The sequence below is a fragment of the Doryrhamphus excisus genome, chromosome 9, assembly GCF_030265055.1.
Source record: "Doryrhamphus excisus isolate RoL2022-K1 chromosome 9, RoL_Dexc_1.0, whole genome shotgun sequence".
Classification (NCBI taxonomy): domain Eukaryota; kingdom Metazoa; phylum Chordata; class Actinopteri; order Syngnathiformes; family Syngnathidae; genus Doryrhamphus; species Doryrhamphus excisus.
In genome coordinates this window covers 1,756,374-1,774,915 of record NC_080474.1, presented here as the reverse complement: position 1 = coordinate 1,774,915, position 18,542 = coordinate 1,756,374, and the positions used below count along the sequence as shown (strand labels likewise).

Genomic DNA, 18,542 nt, shown 5'->3' with positions numbered 1-18,542 from the left:
TCTGTCTCTCTATGTGGACGCGCGTATAGATGACGTCATAGCATCGTCGCCAACCTTTGCGTGTCTGAAATGTGAAAATGTAAAATTCTATTATTATTTCATAACAGCATAAAGTATGTTATATTTTATGTTATATATATATATATGTGTGTATATATAGTATAGGCATATTAGAACATTAAAAGGAATGGTGTTTCATTACCGCAACAAACCAGTTGAGGGCGTAAAAGCTACACAAATTCGGATGCTGCCTCCAAAGATTGCAAAATATTCAAATCTGTTGTGGATTAAAAATATATATTCTATATTTGTGTTAGCTCTCCTTTAAGTAATTTGAGTAATTTTACGTGAAGCCACAATACGTAAATAAAAGGTACTCCTCCACTTCTTCACCTTGGGCAACCGTAACCTTTACGATTTCCCACAGTACCTGAAGGCACCGCATTCCGACTCCTGTCGCCTGTTGCTGGCAGTTCGTCAATCGGCTGCAGACACTCAGCTCGGCTCGGCTGTTACATTTCCGCCGTGGATATAATCTGCTTGTTTTCCTCACTTCTCTACGTGGACTTTGCAAACAATGAGTCTCGCTACGTTTTACTGAGACATCCCGACATGGAAAAAACCTCCGTAAAAGATGAGTGTGTGGATTCTGGTGCAGAAACCGCTGGGTGAGTTGGGCAGAAAGGAGAAAAATGACTACCAGATGCTCGGTACACAAGCAATACACATTACAACATCATGTAGCTCAATATACTACACGGTAGTACGTGTTACGAAAAATGTGACTTGAATTGCTCCGGGTCCTTGAACTCAATTCTTCCTCAATGACGTCTTCTTTCAATGAATATGTTGGTGTTCACTTTGCTTGCAGACTTTAGTCAGAGATGGACCTCAAAGGCGGTATGTTCTTCTTCTCCTTGTTTGTGTGCTGTTTAGTGACCCTGTGACCTGTTAATGACCATGTCACCCACACACAGGGCACTTAAAGTCGGATTAAGATGCTCTACGCCTGCACAATCCAATGACAGATCCCTTTCAAATAAGGTGGACAACATTTTAGATCAAATGGTGGGCAAACCTTTTGACCGGGTACCGTATGGGCTTGGGATCCTTGTTTCTGGACTAGAGTAGTTTAAACATCTGGTTGTTCATCACTTGTTTTGCATTACATATCAACTGACTTTCTTTTCAACATAAACATTGAACATAAAAACATCATGTTTGCAAAAAAAAAACGGTAAAAACACCCAAATGTCCCATACAGTACTACTTCCCTCTGTCATAGAACGCTTGCTTCTGAAAGAAATTCCCATTCTGCTTCGTATCAAAGCCTTCCTGAAGCTGCCGTACCGCAGTCCTTATAATTACCGTAATGACCCGTGTATCACTCCACAAACCATAGGAATTACGTACATTGTTTGGGAATTACAGTCATTTAAATGTACCACTGCAAATCCTATTGTCATTCATTCCCTCAACGGTCCACATATGGCTCGGAGGCCAAGGTTTGCCCATCTGTGTTTTAGCATACTGGATTGTGCACGTGTAGCTGACGTGTTGGGCTAGATAGGATGTGTGCAGTAAGTATGGATTAAGACGTTGACTGTTGCGTCTGTTGCGTGTACCTTGTTTTTTTTAATGTGTCTTGTGTGCGGTGTAGTTGGCCCTAATCTTTTTTCCCCACATCCCACTGATGTGAATTAAGGATCCACAAATGGGATTAATGGCTGGATCGTACGGTGTGGTGGCGAGCTACAGGAATTTAGCACGAAACAAGACGCAAATTTAACATTGTGTAATATTGTGTAACGATCAAACAGTAACAGTGAAGGTTAAGAGGTATTACCGTAAATATTCACGTGCAATCAAAGTACAAAAAGTGTGACTCGTTCCGGACAGAAGAGCAGCACCAAGTATTTATCGTTTCCTGATCATCTGCTGTGACTGAGTGATACAGTCGTCCCTCGTTTTTTGCGGTTAATTAGCACCAGTCCCGCCTGTGACAGTGAAGTAGCATTCTTTAATTATAAATGGAATATTTTTGTAGTTAGAGCACAGAAAAACTTGTTTATTACCTTCTAAATGTAGTCTCTAACATCATAAGAGCCCTCTAGACACAAAATAACACCCCTATAGTCACCTTTACACTCACATTACCCAATATAGTAGACATAATAAGAGTAAATCAGCCATTCAAGACATAAATCAGACTTGTGTGTTGCTATAAATGTGTTCCCTCGGGCGGCAGAGGGAGTGGTGGAGTTGCGAGTTGAGTTTCAGCTTATATAAGGAATTCAAACATGATGTAGTATTCTACACTGGTCACTCAATAGGCGTCAGTAATGATGTTCGCTGAGACACACAAGCACCGGACTTGATCGCCGGAACATGGCCGTGACCCACGGCAAGCTGAAACTCAACTCCACCACTCACAATTCTGATTTACGTCTTAAATGGCTGATTTACTCTTATTATGTCTAGTATATTGGGTAATGTGGGTATAAAGGTGACTATAGGGGTGTTATTTAATGTCTAGAGGGCTCTTATTTTAGTATTTTAGTCAATTTAGGAAAAAATATGCATCATATGTCTACTATATTGGGTAATGTGGGTATAAAAGTGACTATAGGGGTGTTATTTAATGTCTAGAGGGCTCTTATTTTAGTATTTTAGTCCATTTAGGAAAAAATATGCATCATATGTCTACTATATTGGGTAATGTGAGTGTAAAGGTCAAGTGTAAATGGCTAAATGTATCACGCCAAACTGTACTGTACTGCTGGATGGTGATTGCTATGATATGCTGTGATGTATCCAAGCCTAGAAGCGCTGTTTCAACGCCACTGGCCTCGCTGCTGTCACAGTTAACGTTTGGACCAGAACCAAACAACACCAGTGTGTGTGTGTGTGTGTGTGAGAGCCAAACAAGACACAGATCTTCCTCTCGGGCCTCCTCTTCCTCTCCATCACCGCAGTCATGGCGCCTCCCCGTGTCTCCTTTTGCGGCAACATGTTTGGCGTCCTCGCACCAGGCGACCCACAGGGCTCGCTTTGATTCTGATCCCATGGTCCAAAGTTGGACTCAACCTGTCTCAAGGCAGGAACCGGATCAGACAGAGTTCCTGTGCTTTTATTTGCATTTTGGGGACATTTTTGAGTGGCGGTTTGGACATTTTTACTCCATGCAGCATCTGGATCTGGTCTGCTGCATCTGTAGAACTTTGTGGCCGAGCAGACTTTCTTAAAAACATTCTGTATTTTCCATAAGTTCAATTTGTGTTCAGGGCGTTTCCTTGGCAGAGGTAACCCAAGGTCATACCTGCTAACGAGTGATGGTTTCCTCTCTTTCCTTCCTGCGTCTCCTCCTGAGTCAAACCCAAAAAAGCCCGAGTGGCTCCCAGAAGTCAAACCAGCATCTTGGTACCGGTCCATACTGCCGCCGCTGCCAGCATCCTCTATTGTCGTTGGACGGGGACGCTGGGCGTGTGTTGGTTCTGTTGGGTCAGGCTACAAATTGTTTTTAGTTGGTTTGACATCTTTACGGCGCTCCCACGTTTCCCTCCTGTGCTCACGTCTCATTTTCTCATTAGTGACGTCCCACGTGACAGGAAACACACATTTCACTGTGCTTCCCGACCACCTCGTTAGTCCACCAGACAGGTCATGTGGACATGGTGAAGTCGTCTACTGAAATACCATCAAAATAAACATATACTTTAGAGTAGTAGGTACACAGCTTGTATAGCACTGAATAAAAGTACTTAGATCATTGACTGGTCATGAATTCAACCAATCAGTAGCTCTAAGCTATATTGTGTGGTACTAACTCTAAGGAACTGTCCCCACGGCTGAGCATGGTGCCGAGTGCACTGTATCTGCATTCTGCTTACCGTCATGGCGGCCAAACCTGCGTATAGCGTCCTAGGGAAGCGGAAGTCCAGTAATGTGTGCTTCTGTCTCGTGTCTTTGGTCAAGACCAACCAAACCTGCCCAGCAGCTGTTAGATTAGAGTATAATATAGTACAAAAACTAGGGCTGTCAACTGAGTCCATTTTTAATCACGATTAATCACACTTGGTCCATAGATAACGACCAATTAATAACAGTTGAAAGACGTTTTCACTGCAGCTATCAACATAAGACTGGATAATACGTTTGCTTTGTGCAAATGTATTAAACATTGTGTTTTTAAAAAAAAAAAACATTAGTAAGGTCGACTGTCCATCACAAATACGGGTGAAACTAATTAGTCCAAAAAATCGTGGCACTAAAGGGAATTTCTCACTTTGACAGCCCTAATGAAAAACATCAAGACTCCAAGAGACAATGAATGAATGCGATCGGACCTCTTGTGGCTGATGAATGGTAGCTACCGTAACTCGTCCGACCTGGCGAGGTTCGCCAGGGGATCCTGCCTGTGGATCCCGCCAGGGGATCTTTTAGGAGTCCTTTAAGCCAGATTGTGATGTGAGGCCATGTGGACTTGTTTTGTGGTCTGACGTGTGGATGAAAGCGTCTCACCTTCTGTTTTCTGCAGGTCTGACTACAGTCCCCTGTCTTCTACCAGCAGTAAGTACTTCCAACACACACACACACACACACACAGGGGCCTAAATATAGTGGAAAACATTCAACTTTCTTCTGAAATAATCTTTGTCATTTCTTTCCTTGCAACATTGTGATTTTATTTCTATAATATTATAACTTTCATCATTTTACAACTTAAAAAATATTATAAATTTATTATTTCAATCTATGCTACTAAAATGAAGGGAAATGAGAAAAGGCTGTATTCTAATAAGAATAGAAGCTTTTTTCTTTTAATATTTTGACTTTATTCCCATAAGATTTCAGCTTTTTTAAAATTTCCTCTGTTGGTTTTTTAACTATTTACATTTTTTCCTGTAAATTGTCTTAATTTTCATAATATTTCGACTTTATTGTCATAATATTATAACTTTTTCACAACCTAATTTAAAAAAAATTGCATTTTTTTGGTTGTTTTGTTTCTTTTTCATTTTACAATTTTTAAAGTCTTTCTTTATTGTGTCTTTCTTTGTTTTCTTCTAAAATTCTGTTTTCCGAATGTGCCACGGGCCAAAAAATAAATAAAAATAGAGGAAGACTAAAAAATCCTGGTCCAAGAACTCAAAGAGGTTTTAAGAATATAAACAGCCTTTAATTTAGGGGGGTAGAAATCATGAAAATACGACAACTGTGTATATCTTACTATTGGGGGAATAGCCAGTTCTCAGATCGTATGGTTTGTGGGTCATGATGAGGATTAGAACCAATAGCTGTTTGTTAAGCTGATCCTCAGGAAGTAGCGTCATAGGAAGTCCAACATTGTGTGTGTGTGTGTGTGTGTGTGTATGTGAGACAAGGTGTGTTTGTTATGACTTACACCGATGGTGATGTGCCATGTGGAGTACGTCGGCCCCCCGCCTCCACACGAGCTTATTTAAGTTTGCCCGGAGAGCTCACTCATGTTTATGCAGGTGGGCTTAACCCCTGAACTTTGACCTCACCTCACCTCAGCCTCCCCGCATCGCATTTCCTGCAACAACAAAGCAGCAGCGGTGTCAGCATCCGTACCAGTAGCTGCGTTGATAGTCACCGTGGTGGCGAGGGGTGCGTGACCCACGAGCTGTGTCAAATCTGCGGCGTGTGTAAGCGCGAAGGGCGTGCCTGTCGGTGTAATGATGCGTGTGGGCCAGACGCTAACAACAACACGACGCCACTAGAGCAGAGACACATGTTGTAATACATCAGTGCAGATGTCTGCGTGCGTGCGTGCGGTCCCTCGCCAAAAGACACGGCGACGGCTGTTCTGACTCCAAGCATTTCCTGATCTGAAAGAAATTAGAAAGGAAAAATATGAATGTTTTTTTTTTATTGAGAGCATCTCAACCAAACCCTCACTTCCTTATATGGGCATGCCCAGTTGAGTAGTGGCTACCGGTGGGAGGAAAAGCAAGTTTTGTTTAGCTTAGGCAAGCATCAGGCAGAAGTGGTTGGAGTTCCTAATTCTGTGTGCTAACCTTGTTTATTTTGTGAAAGTAATCGGAAAACAGGGATTTGGCAGCTGTCTGGAAGTCCTCGGGAGTGCTTGGTAGTGAGGTCGGCGGGAGGCGTGCCTGTAGGAGGTTCAGGGGTGGAGTAAATTACACAGACCGTTTGGGCGGGAGGCAGGAAATCCATGGAAACACTGCAGGAAGGGGTGCAGAGTCTAGAAGATATAGAAAGCTCTCTGTGTGGATTATCGTGTAGAGCTGCTCCATACGAGTCCAGAACTCAATACAAAGGCCCCAAATGAGTACTATAGGTCCCCTATTTAGGGGGACTCAAACACGCTGGTCTCATGCTGCGGGTCAACGTTGGTTTGGGAGTGTGACATCTGTTTCGATCTTCTAGATACAGCTTTTAACATTATTAGAGCCCTTCAGATGTGACATAACACCCCTATAGTAATACCCGCTAATACCCAATATACTAAACATAAGAGAAAATAAGATGTTAGCATTGGGGGAGTTTCTCTTTTTTTTATTTTTTTTTACTTCCTGTTCTGTTAAGTTCTTCCTGTGGTAGCTATTGTCCCATCAATGTAACATTGCTGACACCTAGTGACCAGTGGAGGCTACTACATAGCATCACAATGTTCACAATGGATTTGGATGATATTTTCAGGAATTGTCCGAATTGGGATATGGAAAGAAAAAAAAATAGAGGACAAGTGATCAAATATCAAAGATTGATCCAAAAAAACGTGATGGAGTGAAGTCGCCAAATTAGAGGCGCAAAAGGTCACAGTGAGGTCACCCGCCAGCCAGAATATTAGGTACAGCTTCACGACTTATTGCACTGAATGAACCAATGACTTGTTTTAATTCGCTCTCCAAACTGGAACATTTTCCTTCTTATGTCTAAGAACACGAAGCTCCTCCCCCACGCCATTTCACACTTGGTTTAACCTACACACACACACACACACACACACACACACACGCTCCAATGTTGCTAATCACTCACACGTGTGTTTTATGTTCCGTCACCAGCAGTGCGTGCCGCCAGTGAACGCACAAAGTGTTGGAAAACAGAGAAGTGTTGCATAAAAAGTGGCTGTACCTGAATGCATCACAGCTCATGACCTCCAAAAGGCGCTGTCCTCCGCACGAGTGGCGATGTTGTGTCTAACTGTCTTGTCTCTCGTCCGCGGAGGTGACGTGTCCATGGGCGAGCCCCAGGACCCCTTCCTGGTCAGCGTCCACCTGATCGCCGATCCCGGCGAGGGTCTCTTCCTGCAGCGGGCAGCAGATGGCATCCTGGCGTGGGTCCACCCTGAGCTGCAGCTCTTCAAGGTCTCGGAGCGGGCCGGCTTCTCTCAGCACCCCCGCCCCAAACACCACCACCACGGCGGCGTCCAGGCGGGTGCCCCCCAGCCGGCCCTGGCGGTCATTTTGTTCCTCCAGGAGGGCTGCGGTGGCGGCGAGGAGCTGCACCGCTCTCTCCGGCGGCCCCCTTGGCGCTACCATCACAGCGAGGAGGTGAGCGGCGGGCGGAGACTGCTCCCGCCGGCGCCGAGCACTCAGGACTTCTTCACCTTAGCGCCCGGAACGCCGCTGTGGGCCGTGCGGCAGGTGCACCACGGCAAAGAGATTGTGCGCTTCACCTTGTACTGTTGCCATGACAACTACACCGACACAGTACGTCTCTATAAGCTGCTGCTTCAGCGCCGGCTGGCCCAGAAGAAGCAGGACTTCTGCTTCCTGGTGGTCTACTCCAACCCGGACGTGGAGATCCAGCTGTCCTTCAAGAGGCTCCCCAGAGGTCAAAGGCCGGCCGCGCTGGACTCCACCGTGATGGAGGTCAGGGTGCGAGACGTGGGGGCGCTGGTGCCCCTTCTCCCCAACCCGTGCAGTCCAATCAGTGACCTTCGTTGGCAGACGGAAGACTACGATGGAAATAAAATCCTCCTGCAGGTGAGAAGCTCTTGAGATCATTGAAATGCATAACATAAACAATGTGGAAAAGTCTGTTCCAGGGTCAAACTATTAAACCTACAAGCACTCTCGCGTCACATTCTAAAGTGTAAAAAGAAGTTAAACATAAAAACCAGTTGAAAAGTCTGTTCCAGGGTCAAACTATTAAACCTACAAACACTCTGACGTCACATTCTAAAGTGTAAAAAGAAGTAAAACAAGTTGGAAAAGTCTGTTCCAAGGTCAAACTATTAAACCTACAAGCACTCTCATGTCACATTCTAAAGTGTAAAAAGAAGTCAAACATAAAAACAAGTGGAAAAGTCTGTTCCGGGGTCAAACTATTACATCTACAAGCACTCTTATGTCACATTCCAATGTGTAAAAAGAAGTAAAAGATAAAAACAAGTGGAAAAGTCTGTTCTAGGGTCAAACTATTAAACCCACAAGCACTCTCACGTCACATTCTAAAGTGTAAAAAGAAGTCAAACATAAAAACAAGTGGAAAAGTCTGTTCCAGGGTCAAACTGCGACCATCATAACACTTATTCAGGTGTATAGCAATGTCTTAAGTCAATTTTCAACATTCTTAAGTGTCTTACAAGTGTAAAAAGAAGTGAAGCACAGTATAATTACGTGACCAAGCTAGCAAGCGAGGCAACGCATCCCGTCTATGGTCTTCTTCGCTTGTTTGACGCTCACACATATTAATCCTGTGAGGCTGCGGACGCTTAAGAGGCGTATTTATCCTGCGTGGACTATCAGTTTCAGAGGGGATGGGGGTCCAGGTGGCGGTAGATTAGTTTGGAAAGTTCAACAGGGATTAATCAGACACCCATTAGTGGGATTGGAGGGTAGCGACTTGCTAATGTCCCGTGACAATGACGCTAAACGGCCAGCTGCTCTTTGGTGTATAGTTTTAGGTTTGGACCACTCAGCCGGATTCAATGGGAAAGCCGCCATCGATAAATCAGCTCACACTTTTAACCGACATCTTGTTTCGGATAATGTAGATTCTTGGCAGAGTTTTTGCATCATCAAGTGTGCAACCTAATGCCACAGATAGATTGCAGACCTGCATGGACACCGAAACCTGTCTACGTGTTTGAGACGGACACATGTAGTCTAGACTTCTTTTCTTGTTCTCTACTTGGAAGTGTGATCCACTCGTGATGACTTCTCCAGATGTTGCTGGCACTCCTATTCCTATACTGTGTGTGTGTGTGTGTGTGTGTGTGTGTGTGTGTGTGTGTGTGTGTGTGTGTGTGTGTGTGTGTGTGTGTGTGTGTGTGTGTGTGTTCAGCGGAGGTGGTGTTCGCGTACCCACAATCGTCCCAGGAATGGTCTATGTAAATGTTCTTTTTCTCTATCTAATTATAACTTATAACGTAATTATAATTCATTACCATAATATTTGTACTTTATTATGACAACATTATGACTTTTTCTGCAATCTAATCCCCCCCCCAAAAAAAAATAATTTTATTGGTTGTTTTCTTTGTTGTAATATTACAACTTTAATATTTCAACTTTATGTTAGTCAATTTTTCCTCATGATATACATAATTCCTATAAAATTATGACTTTTTCCTCTTCATATTTTGACATTATTTTTGCTGATATTTCCATTCTTGCTTTTTTTTATTTATTTTTCTTTCTATGGTATTTTCCGAATATGGTTTCTCAGGGGTTAATGTGCTGTATTTTAGGGTAGAAGGTGTCATTTGGAGCCAAGGAGGAACAGCACGTTTAAGTGAAAGTGGTGTTTGTTTCAAGTGTTCACACAGCCGTCCAATGTGGTGCCGATCCAGATTAGAATTGTGTTCAGTTTTCAGTCTTAATGTTTGTTTTTTTTGTCCAGGTCCAAGGTGTCCACTTCAATGTCAGACATGATCCCACCCACCTCGTCGCTGACTCTTCCTTGGCTCAGCAAGCTCTTACCTGTAGCTCCGCCTCCTCCAGGAGCCGCCGACATCATCATTATAGGAGCGCATCCCGTCCCAGACTCCATCAGCAGATGTCGGTGTGCTCCCTCCCCCTCTGCTGTGAGGAAGACAACGGGGAGGGAGAGGGGGAGTGGTTCTGGCGTGACTGGTGCCAGCCGTCCAGGGGGCGGGGCCAGCGCTCCAACTCCCTCTTCTCTCTGCCCAACCTGGGCTCGACCAGCTCCACTTGCTCCTCGCCGGGCCCCTCCCCAGCCAGCCCCCGCCAGCAGAGGCGCTCCTCCCTCATCCCGCCCTTCCGGCTCAACGTGGACGCCCTCTTCGGTGCCGAGGAGACGGACGTGGACACGGGGAATAGAGTCCAAGCGGGCGGCGTGGACCTCACTGTCGTGTCCGCGTACATCCAAACGGCCCTGGAGGCGTCTCTGCCTCCACCGGCGCCGCCAGAAGACATCGTCCCGCCTCCTAATGCTGACATTTCAGAGAATAACCCAAAGGTACAGCCAATCAGCGACGACCACCAGACACCTGTAGGGAAATGTACAGAAGATGAGGAAGAAGACCAGGAATTCTACATTTGATGGGCGCCTTTGCTCTCTGCTGCCCTCTAGTGGACTTAGCTTCACTTGGCTCTGTGCCGCCCTCTAGTGGACAAAACTGAACTAACCTATTTTGTGCATGTTGCTTTTTTCTGATTGTAAACCCTTATTTGTGTACAAACTGTTAATACATACTTTTTCCATTTGTTTAATTTAATAAAACACTCCTGATGAGAACCTCCTACCCCCCCCCTCACATACACACACACATACACTTAACAGTACACAATATAATCCCAGCCGTTATTCAAAAATTCAGATATGGGATGAGGGAGGGATGCACTTTTGATTGTATTTTTTTGGGGGAGGGGGATAAAACGTCTAAAATGATTTTTTTTTCCGAGACATAGCTTTGTGTTATTATTAGTTATTGTCATCATTTCGGCCTTTTCTCTTTAAATTGCACTTTTTTGCTCCAGTTTACAGAACCACATCACACCACGTCACAACTAAACAGTATTGTCCGTTTGTACAGTCCTTTGCTGCCCTCTCGTGTTTGTTTTGCGAATTGCACTCCACCATCCTTCTATCCATTTTCAGGACCTGATCCCCTGTCGATCAGAGAGCTTTCCTCCACGTAGCATCATCTTATAAATAAAAAAAAGTGTCTGTGTCACTGTGCGGATAAAAAAGAGTCCCCCCAAAGTGTGTCTGTAGCACCTCACTGCTGACTGGAACGTTCCAGCAGCTTGCCGACCAGGCCTAAAAAAGCCTGATTGAAGGCATTGGTGGCCGCCAGTTGCTCCCGTCTCAGAGACTCCTCCATCTCTCTGGCCAAGCGCATCTCCTCCAAGGCGAGCTGGAAGTGTTCGGACCGCTGCTGGAACTGCAGCTCCTGCAGGCGGATGACACGCTCCTGCTGCGCCTCCTCCACCCGGTGGTGCCTCAGGTCGGCAGAGTGGATCTGGCGGAGGACGGCCACCAGCTCAGACTCGCGTGTGCCTTTCCGTCCTATCAAATCATAGCCATTTTTTACCAACAATGCAAATAAAAGGAGTAAATGTGGTAAATATTTAGTAAATATTGTCAAATGTACTGCGTTTGAGCGTGGGAGTGGGCGGCGCCATTGTGCTGATGTTATCCTCCTCCTCAGTCTCCACTTCGGATGGCTGTGACGGTGTGGGCGGGGCTTCTGGCGGCGGGGCAGAGATGCTTTGGGGGCTAGGCGGCTCCACCAACGTTGGACTCAAGTCTGGAAGACACGAAGGACAAACGTGTTTACATCGTGTGCACCGTGATTATTAGGATCGATTTCAGTATCGAACTACAATGATTTAGTTATTATGCACTTCCAACAAAACTACTCAAAGATCCTCTATATGTGACAGGGGTGTTCGGCCACTTTTTAGAACCTATTGATCCTCTATATATAACAGAAGATCTTTTATATGTGGCATGACCCCTCTGCTGTTTTTAAGGACCTACTGGCAAAAAATGCTAGTCAAAGATCCTCTATATAGGAGAAGATGGGTCGTTCTGCTGTGTTTAAGGACCTACTGCCAAATACACTAGTCAAAGATCCTCTATAAAGGACAAGATCGCGCTGCTGTTTAAGAAACACTGCCAAAAAATGCTAGTCAAACATGCTATAATTACATAAGAGTTGTGATTTGTAAATATAGAATATATACAGTAGTTTATAATGATATTGTGCTCGTATAAAGCAGCGAAGGGGACTAAGAAGAGTAAAAAAAATAATAAGTGATTCAACAAATCCAGTTCACCGTCCTCAATGACGACTTCCAGGAAACCTCCATCGTCCCTGGCTCTCCTGGCGTCCCTGTGGCCGTAGATGGCGTCCATGTGAGGGAACCATCTCCAGCCCTTCCTGTGGGAGATGTTCTCCTTGATGGCTCTGTAGTCGCTCTTCATCTTCTTCAGCTTCTCTCTGCACTGCCGGAAAGTTCTCTCGTAGCCATAAGAAGCCATTTGCTGGGCAAGTTCTCGGTAGACTTTCTCGTTCCTGGTTCCGTCCAGCTCCAGTTGGATCTTCTCGTCGGACACCAGCATGAGGAACTGTGTTACCTCGCTCACGGACCAGGGGATGGTTTTATGTGGGGCCATGCTTGTGAAATTGAAAAGAAACCACGGAAGAAAAAACAGCAGGTTGTTCTTTGCTTCTGGTGTCAATGGTCGTCTTGTCGCGTGTTGATGACGTAGGCAGACAGCAAAACAATTGCCTACGTCATCCACTCGGATTTTGTTGTATTGTATTCACAATTTCTGAAAGAATATCAGTGATTTTGTGAAATAAAACATATTTATACACTTTTATTTTTTGTTTGTGCTGCCTTTATTATTATTTATACATTATTTTGTTTGTTCTGCCTTTATTATTTTAAATCCCAAACATTTTTCTGTACTTATCTAATTTCTTTCTTCCAAAAAACGTAATCTAGCCTTAATGTTGGGTTAATTATGCCGTTCAAATGAATCAAATAAGTGCTAATAAAGGCAACTAGAAAATGTACATGAAAATAGTGATGGGGAACTCGATTCCTTTAATTGACTCGAATTCTTACGAGTTACTTAAAAGCGAGTCGGGTATTTTATTCACAGTGAGCGAATGCACACAAACTTGAATCGGGTACTCTTTTCATTCGAATCACCCGTTTCAGACGCACATATAACTTCACCCCATTTATACACCTTGACAGTTAGCAAGGGTGGCTAGCAGTAGCTCACAAATTTTGAACAACTCGTTCACGATTAGCACATCTCTAATAGGAAAGTAAACCCACGCTGAGGCGAGTACTAGGTACTGTGCAGTGGAAACTTTGTAGTAATTCCAAGCAACGTTGCCCCAAATTTGTGGCTCCCGTCCCCTTGTTCCCATGCTACTTTCCCGCCTCGCTCACGTCTGCGCTACAAGGCGGCGGCGGTGGCCGCGTGGAGCAGCTCCAGGGGTTCTAATCCTCACAGGCGTACCTGGCAGATCGCTCTGGCGACACCGGCTCACAGCGCTGACGCTCCCACCCTGCACACACACACACACACACACACACACACACACACACACAAGCAGTCACCTCTACTGTGATGAAACCAGCATCAAATATCAATAGTATTTATGACATGGGCCAGCACTCAGGATTCTGAAGGCCCTGGGTAGATTAGATAGACACATAGAAGCTGAAATGTGACACATATAGGAAGAAGTGCAGCCAACATCCATCTGTCATCCATGTTCTGTATATAGTATACTGTATACAGTATATACACATACTATATGTATGCATCTAACCAGTAATACCATGCATTACCACTTGCTATGTTTGGGATTTGCAGGACGGGGGAGGAGGGGCCGTGCAGCGTGCATTCCCGCCCCCCGCCCGGCTCCTGGTCCCGGGCGGGTGGCACGGACGTCGCCGCCAGAAACCGCCAATGTGTTCCTGCGGTGTTCCCCTTTAAACGCGTCTCATGACCGCAGGGCCACCTCAGTGGAGGACCAGCACCTTGGACCAGCACACGTCAGGACGCTGATGTCTGGATGAGACAAGTGACATCATCAGGTACTCTACCCGCTTCCTGACCTTGATGATCCGTGATGCTTTCATCTACTGAACTTCCATGTTCTTTCTTATGTTTTCATGCAACGCCATCTTAATGACGTGCCATGTTTGATTGTGTTGCATGATTAATGTAATCAGTAGAACTATTATTGTTATTATTATTTTTATATAATTATTGTTGTTATAAAGGCCCTGCATCCTACTGAGAACTGTTTCCAATATCATCTAAAATATATCATATAAATATGGTGACCATGATGATAATAATAATGTAAGGTGCATATAAATATAGAAAACTACCATAATATTAAGGTGGTTTAAATCAATCTATACATGGAAAAATATATCACATTGAAAATATTTTAAATTCCTTTTATGTCATTATTATTATTATTAGTAGTAGTAGTATTATGAATTATTAATAATAAATAACAATTAATACAAATAATAATTAATAAGTATTAGTAAGAATTATTAATTGCATTTATAGTAATTAATAATAATAAGAAGAATATAATATGCATAATAATTATTATTTAAAAATAATAATGGGTTGCTGATGACGTGCTGATTTATAATTATTAGTAATTGTAGTTACAGTAATTATTAATAATTATTAATTTTTAAAGTAAATTAAATTAAATTAAATTAATTAATCATGAATAATTATATTGTAATAATATTTATAATAATTATAATAATTAATAATTTAATTGTAATTATTAGCGCATTAGTGAAGTATTTTAATTCTTACTATTAAATTTGTAATATCATAACATCAAATTGTGAAATCATGTGCCTTTCCTGTCTTGGTCCAGAAGGTTGACCATTGGACCGCCAGTCTCTGACCCCTCCTGAGGACATGTGTCGCCTCCCAGCGTCCTCCATCTTGTTGCTGCTCAGCCTGGCGTCTCCCATCCACGCCACCAGCAGCCCGCAGGCCGCCATGAGGCACCTCCACGGCCGCTTCGCCATCAGCCTGTATCGTGCGCTCACCGCCGGCCGGCCCGAGGGCAACCTGGTCGTGTCCCCGGCCGGCGTGGCCGCCTCGCTGGGCCTGCTGCAGCTGGGCGCCAAGGGAGCCACGCTGGCCCAGCTGGAGGGCAGCCTGGGCTACAACGTGAACGGTACGGAGCGCAGAGGCGGCGCCGTTGGTACCAGGTGGCGTGGAGCGGCGCTGTTGCGGCCGCTGGGTGTCTGGAGCCGTAATACCTGCCTCCACGCGCTGCAGCGCTAATCTCATTACACGCTGCCTGCTTGGAGGCCGCGAGGTCGAGGGGTCGCCACGTTTAATTACAAACAGACGAGGGCGGCCAATTGGTGGATGGGATGTCACATGACATACCATCAGGATGGACATGGGGGTTGCTGATGACGTTCTTTCAACGGCAGTTTTTCATTAAGAACATCCCAGCTAGAAGCGCCGTGTTGTTTCTTCATGCTAGCTGGTCACTTCCTGGTTTGGGGGGAGCCCCAAACTATTCCATTCTTACTCAGTTGGCAAAACGAGAAAACACATTGGCTTGATCGGCAAAAATGTTTTAAAAAGTGGAAAAATGACAGAACGGCGCATTTAATTTAGTGAGCTAGCAGGCTACTTCCCGGTTCAAGGAGATTGAGTTGGCTGGCAGGACCGTACCATTTTGATAGGGAATGGTTCTTTTGTAGTTCAGTTATCAAAAATAGAAAATTAATTTCTCTAACAAAGTGGACAGATGGTTCTTGTAAGCAGGATCATTCTATTTTTAGTTCAGGGGTGGGCTCTAAAAAGTAGAAAAATAACAGAAGGCTCACGTTTGATTACACTTAGTTAGCTAGCAGGCTACTTCCTGGTTCAAGGGGAATGAGTTGGATGGCAGGACCGTACCATTTTGATAGGGAATGGTTCTTTTTGTAGATCAGTTAGCAAAAAAAGAAAATGTATTTCTCTAACAAAAGAGGACAGATGGTTCTTTTAAGCAGGACCGTACCATTTTTGATTCAAGGATGGGCTCTAAAAAGTGGAGAAATAACAGAAGGCCCGCTTTTGATTACACTTAGTTAGCTTGTAGGCTACTTCCTGGTTCAAGGGGAATGAGTTGGATGGTAGGACCGTACCATTTTGATAGGGAATGGTTCTTTTGTAGCTCAGTTGGCAAAAAAGAACATTAATTTCTTTAACAAAAGTGGAGAGATGGTTCTTGTAAGCAGGACCATTCCATTTTTGGTTCAGGGGTGGGCTCTAAAAAGTGGAAAAATAACAGAATGCCCGCTTTTGATTACACTTAGTTAGCTAGCAGGCTACTTCCTGGTTCAAGGGGAATGAGTCGGATGGCAGGACCGTACCATTTTGATAGGGAATGGTTCTTTTGTAGCTCAGTTAGCAAAAAAGGAACATTAATTTTGCTAACAAAAGTGGAGAGATGGTTCTTGTAAGCAGGACCATTCCATTTTTGGTTCAGGGGTGGGCTCTAAAAAGAGGGGAAAATAACAAATAATGGCTCTGTCCACATTTCTAACCAGACTTGTAACTTCTCGACACCACAATCACCATCTAATCTTGCTAACTGCGAATGTGTGCGGCCTCCAGATGCGCAGGTTCGAGACCTGCTGCTGCAGTCGCAGGCCGAGACGAGCAACAACAGCAGTCGGGGGGCGGCGGGGCTGCGGAAGACGTGCGTCTTGTTGGTGCAGAGCGGCGTCAAACTGGTGGACAGATTCACGCAGAACGCCGCCGCCTGGGCCGACGCCAGCGTGGTGCGAGGAAACTTCAGTCAGCCCGATGGCGGACTCGGCCACGGTAAGCCGGCTCTGCACACGCTTTGACATTTTACCGACTTCACCAACAACCTGCCCCCCCTCCCCCACGCAGACGAGGCATGGCCCCTCCAATCAGGAAGCAGCAGCGGGGAGCTGTCAGGCTCAGGCGAGGCCCAGCAGGGGGCGGAGGCGATGGCATGGTGGGGTCACGGCCTGCAGATGGCGCTGGTCAACACGGTTGCCTTCAGGGGCGTGTGGCAGAAGCAGTTCCACTTCAGCAACACCCAGAACCTGCCCTTCGTCCTCTCGGACGGGACCCCCATCAAAGTGCCCATGATGTACCAGACCACCGAAGTCAGCTTTGGTAAGACAAACCGAGACCCCATGGGATATTATACAAATGGTCTGTTCCAGGGTCAAAACGTGGCCACCATAGAAGTTACGTTTTGGAACGCAGATGGTGACACTCGCTAAATGTGCCCCAAATCAGGGCAGTTCAGGACCCCGTCAGAGCAGAGGTACACCGTCTTGGAGCTGCCCTACCTGGGTCGTTCCCTGAGCCTTCAGGTGGTGCTGCCGTCCGAGAGAAAGACTCCGCTGTCCTCACTGGAAGCACAACTCAGCGTTCGCCACATGGCGTCCTGGGACGTCGGCCTGCGTAGAACCAAGATGGACGTCTTCCTGCCCAGGTTCCGATCGTGCTCGTCCTTTTTAGAGATCATTTCAGAACTTTCAGAAGATCACAACATTTGAATATAAACAGGTTCAAGATGCACAATAAGTTCAACTTGAGGTCGACACTTCCTGTCATGGGCGTCGGCGACGTCTTCAACCCGACGGCAGCGGACTTCTCCGGGATATCAGGTGAGTGTGGCGGCACGTTGCAGAACGTCCAACGGCGGTTCGGACTTATTGTCTTCGTGTCGCTGCAGCGGAGGAGAGTCTCTACGTGTCGGATGCTTTCCATGACGTCACCATCGAGGTCACGGAGGAAGGGACCAAAGCAGCTGCCGCCACGGGTGAGGACGACAAGGAACCCAAAAAGCAATGTCGTCATGGACCACTAGGGGGCGTATTTGCATAGCAACTGCAACATTACAGTATTTAGTGTTTTTTAGTATTCTTTTGGTGACAGTTTTAATACTTATAACTCTAATGGTTGCTTCCAGTTATGTCGATAACCGCTTGTGTCGATGTGTGGGGGGGCGTCAACATAAGCGTGAATGTATTTTCCAACAATGTTGCAAAAGGAAGTAACGTTGGTGTCATCTCGCAGCCATGGTGCTGCTCAAACGTTCCCGCGCTCCCGTTTTCAAGGCGGACCGACCCTTCTTATTCCTCCTGAGACACGTTCAATCAGGTACTAAGGAAGTTCAAAGGCAAATGGCGCCAAAATAAACATGCATATTCATACATTATTGTATTATATTAATAATTTCATCTATACTGTAGTTATACTGTATAGCATTGGTGTGACTTAAGCCACAAGATTTTTAGTTAGATATTTAGATATTTTAGTTTTTTTGATTAAAATAATGGTAATTTTGTTTATTTTCAGGATCCATCTTGTTCATGGGCCGAGTGACCAACCCAGCGGAACAGTCGCTTTGAGATATTTAACACACACACACACACACACACACAGTCACTACCAGTATTTATTTGTGGACCAACATCCAGGTCCTCAGGCACTGCCGGAAGAGGGACATTATTTTTGTATAAATCTGTAAATAAAATTTTAATACATTTTTAACACTTGGTGTGTTTTCT

General features: G+C 45.0%; 3 protein-coding genes across 4 annotated transcripts; 2 read left to right on the top strand and 1 right to left on the bottom strand.

Annotated features, from left to right (window-relative positions):
- The first annotated feature begins 481 nt into the window (after positions 1–481).
- LOC131136125 (protein FAM124A) lies at positions 482–11,347 on the top strand. Of its 2 annotated transcripts, none has more exons than XM_058082662.1 (4): positions 482–668; positions 4,538–4,569; positions 7,219–7,979; positions 9,841–11,347. In XM_058082662.1, exons 1-4 carry the CDS (start codon positions 613–615, stop codon positions 10,501–10,503), a joined length of 1,512 nt encoding a protein of 503 aa, XP_057938645.1. In that variant the 5' UTR covers positions 482–612; the 3' UTR covers positions 10,504–11,347. The 2 variants fall into 2 exon arrangements, with proteins under 2 accessions (XP_057938645.1, XP_057938646.1); XM_058082663.1 differs by lacking the exon at positions 482–668 and adding an exon at positions 880–900.
- Positions 8,419–12,696, bottom strand: LOC131136127 (zinc finger and SCAN domain-containing protein 20-like). Its single transcript, XM_058082666.1, has 3 exons — positions 12,246–12,696; positions 11,558–11,713; positions 8,419–11,472 (listed from the first exon to the last, which is right to left on the bottom strand). Exons 1-3 carry the CDS (start codon positions 12,583–12,585, stop codon positions 11,183–11,185), a joined length of 786 nt encoding a protein of 261 aa, XP_057938649.1. The 5' UTR covers positions 12,586–12,696; the 3' UTR covers positions 8,419–11,182.
- Positions 12,697–13,958: 1,262 nt separating this feature from the next.
- On the top strand, positions 13,959–18,461 carry serpine3 (serpin peptidase inhibitor, clade E (nexin, plasminogen activator inhibitor type 1), member 3). The gene is made up of 9 exons (XM_058082664.1): positions 13,959–14,033; positions 14,852–15,160; positions 16,603–16,812; positions 16,885–17,136; positions 17,263–17,461; positions 17,536–17,636; positions 17,705–17,791; positions 18,049–18,132; positions 18,331–18,461. Exons 2-9 carry the CDS (start codon positions 14,896–14,898, stop codon positions 18,381–18,383), a joined length of 1,251 nt encoding a protein of 416 aa, XP_057938647.1. The 5' UTR covers positions 13,959–14,033; positions 14,852–14,895; the 3' UTR covers positions 18,384–18,461.
- The last annotated feature ends 81 nt before the right edge of the window (positions 18,462–18,542 follow it).

Bases quoted from the DNA above. Each gene is read 5' to 3' on its own strand.
- LOC131136127 (XM_058082666.1), bottom strand. From the start codon at position 12,585: ATGGCCCCACATAAAACCATCCCCTGGTCCGTGAGCGAGGTAACACAG. The intron at 11,714-12,245 runs GTGAACTGGATT...CGTGTCTTCCAG, and splicing joins GGAAGTCGTCATTGAGGACG to ACTTGAGTCCAACGTTGGTG. The intron at 11,473-11,557 runs GTACATTTGACA...ATGATTTGATAG, and splicing joins CACTCCCACGCTCAAACGCA to GACGGAAAGGCACACGCGAG.
- serpine3 (XM_058082664.1), top strand. From the start codon at position 14,896: ATGTGTCGCCTCCCAGCGTCCTCCATCTTGTTGCTGCTCAGCCTGGCG. The intron at 15,161-16,602 runs GTACGGAGCGCA...TGCGGCCTCCAG, and splicing joins CCTGGGCTACAACGTGAACG to ATGCGCAGGTTCGAGACCTG. The intron at 17,137-17,262 runs GTAAGACAAACC...GCCCCAAATCAG, and splicing joins GACCACCGAAGTCAGCTTTG to GGCAGTTCAGGACCCCGTCA.
- LOC131136125 (XM_058082662.1), top strand. From the start codon at position 613: ATGGAAAAAACCTCCGTAAAAGATGAGTGTGTGGATTCTGGTGCAGAA. The intron at 669-4,537 runs GTGAGTTGGGCA...TGTTTTCTGCAG, and splicing joins TCTGGTGCAGAAACCGCTGG to GTCTGACTACAGTCCCCTGT. The intron at 4,570-7,218 runs GTAAGTACTTCC...TCGTCCGCGGAG, and splicing joins TCCCCTGTCTTCTACCAGCA to GTGACGTGTCCATGGGCGAG.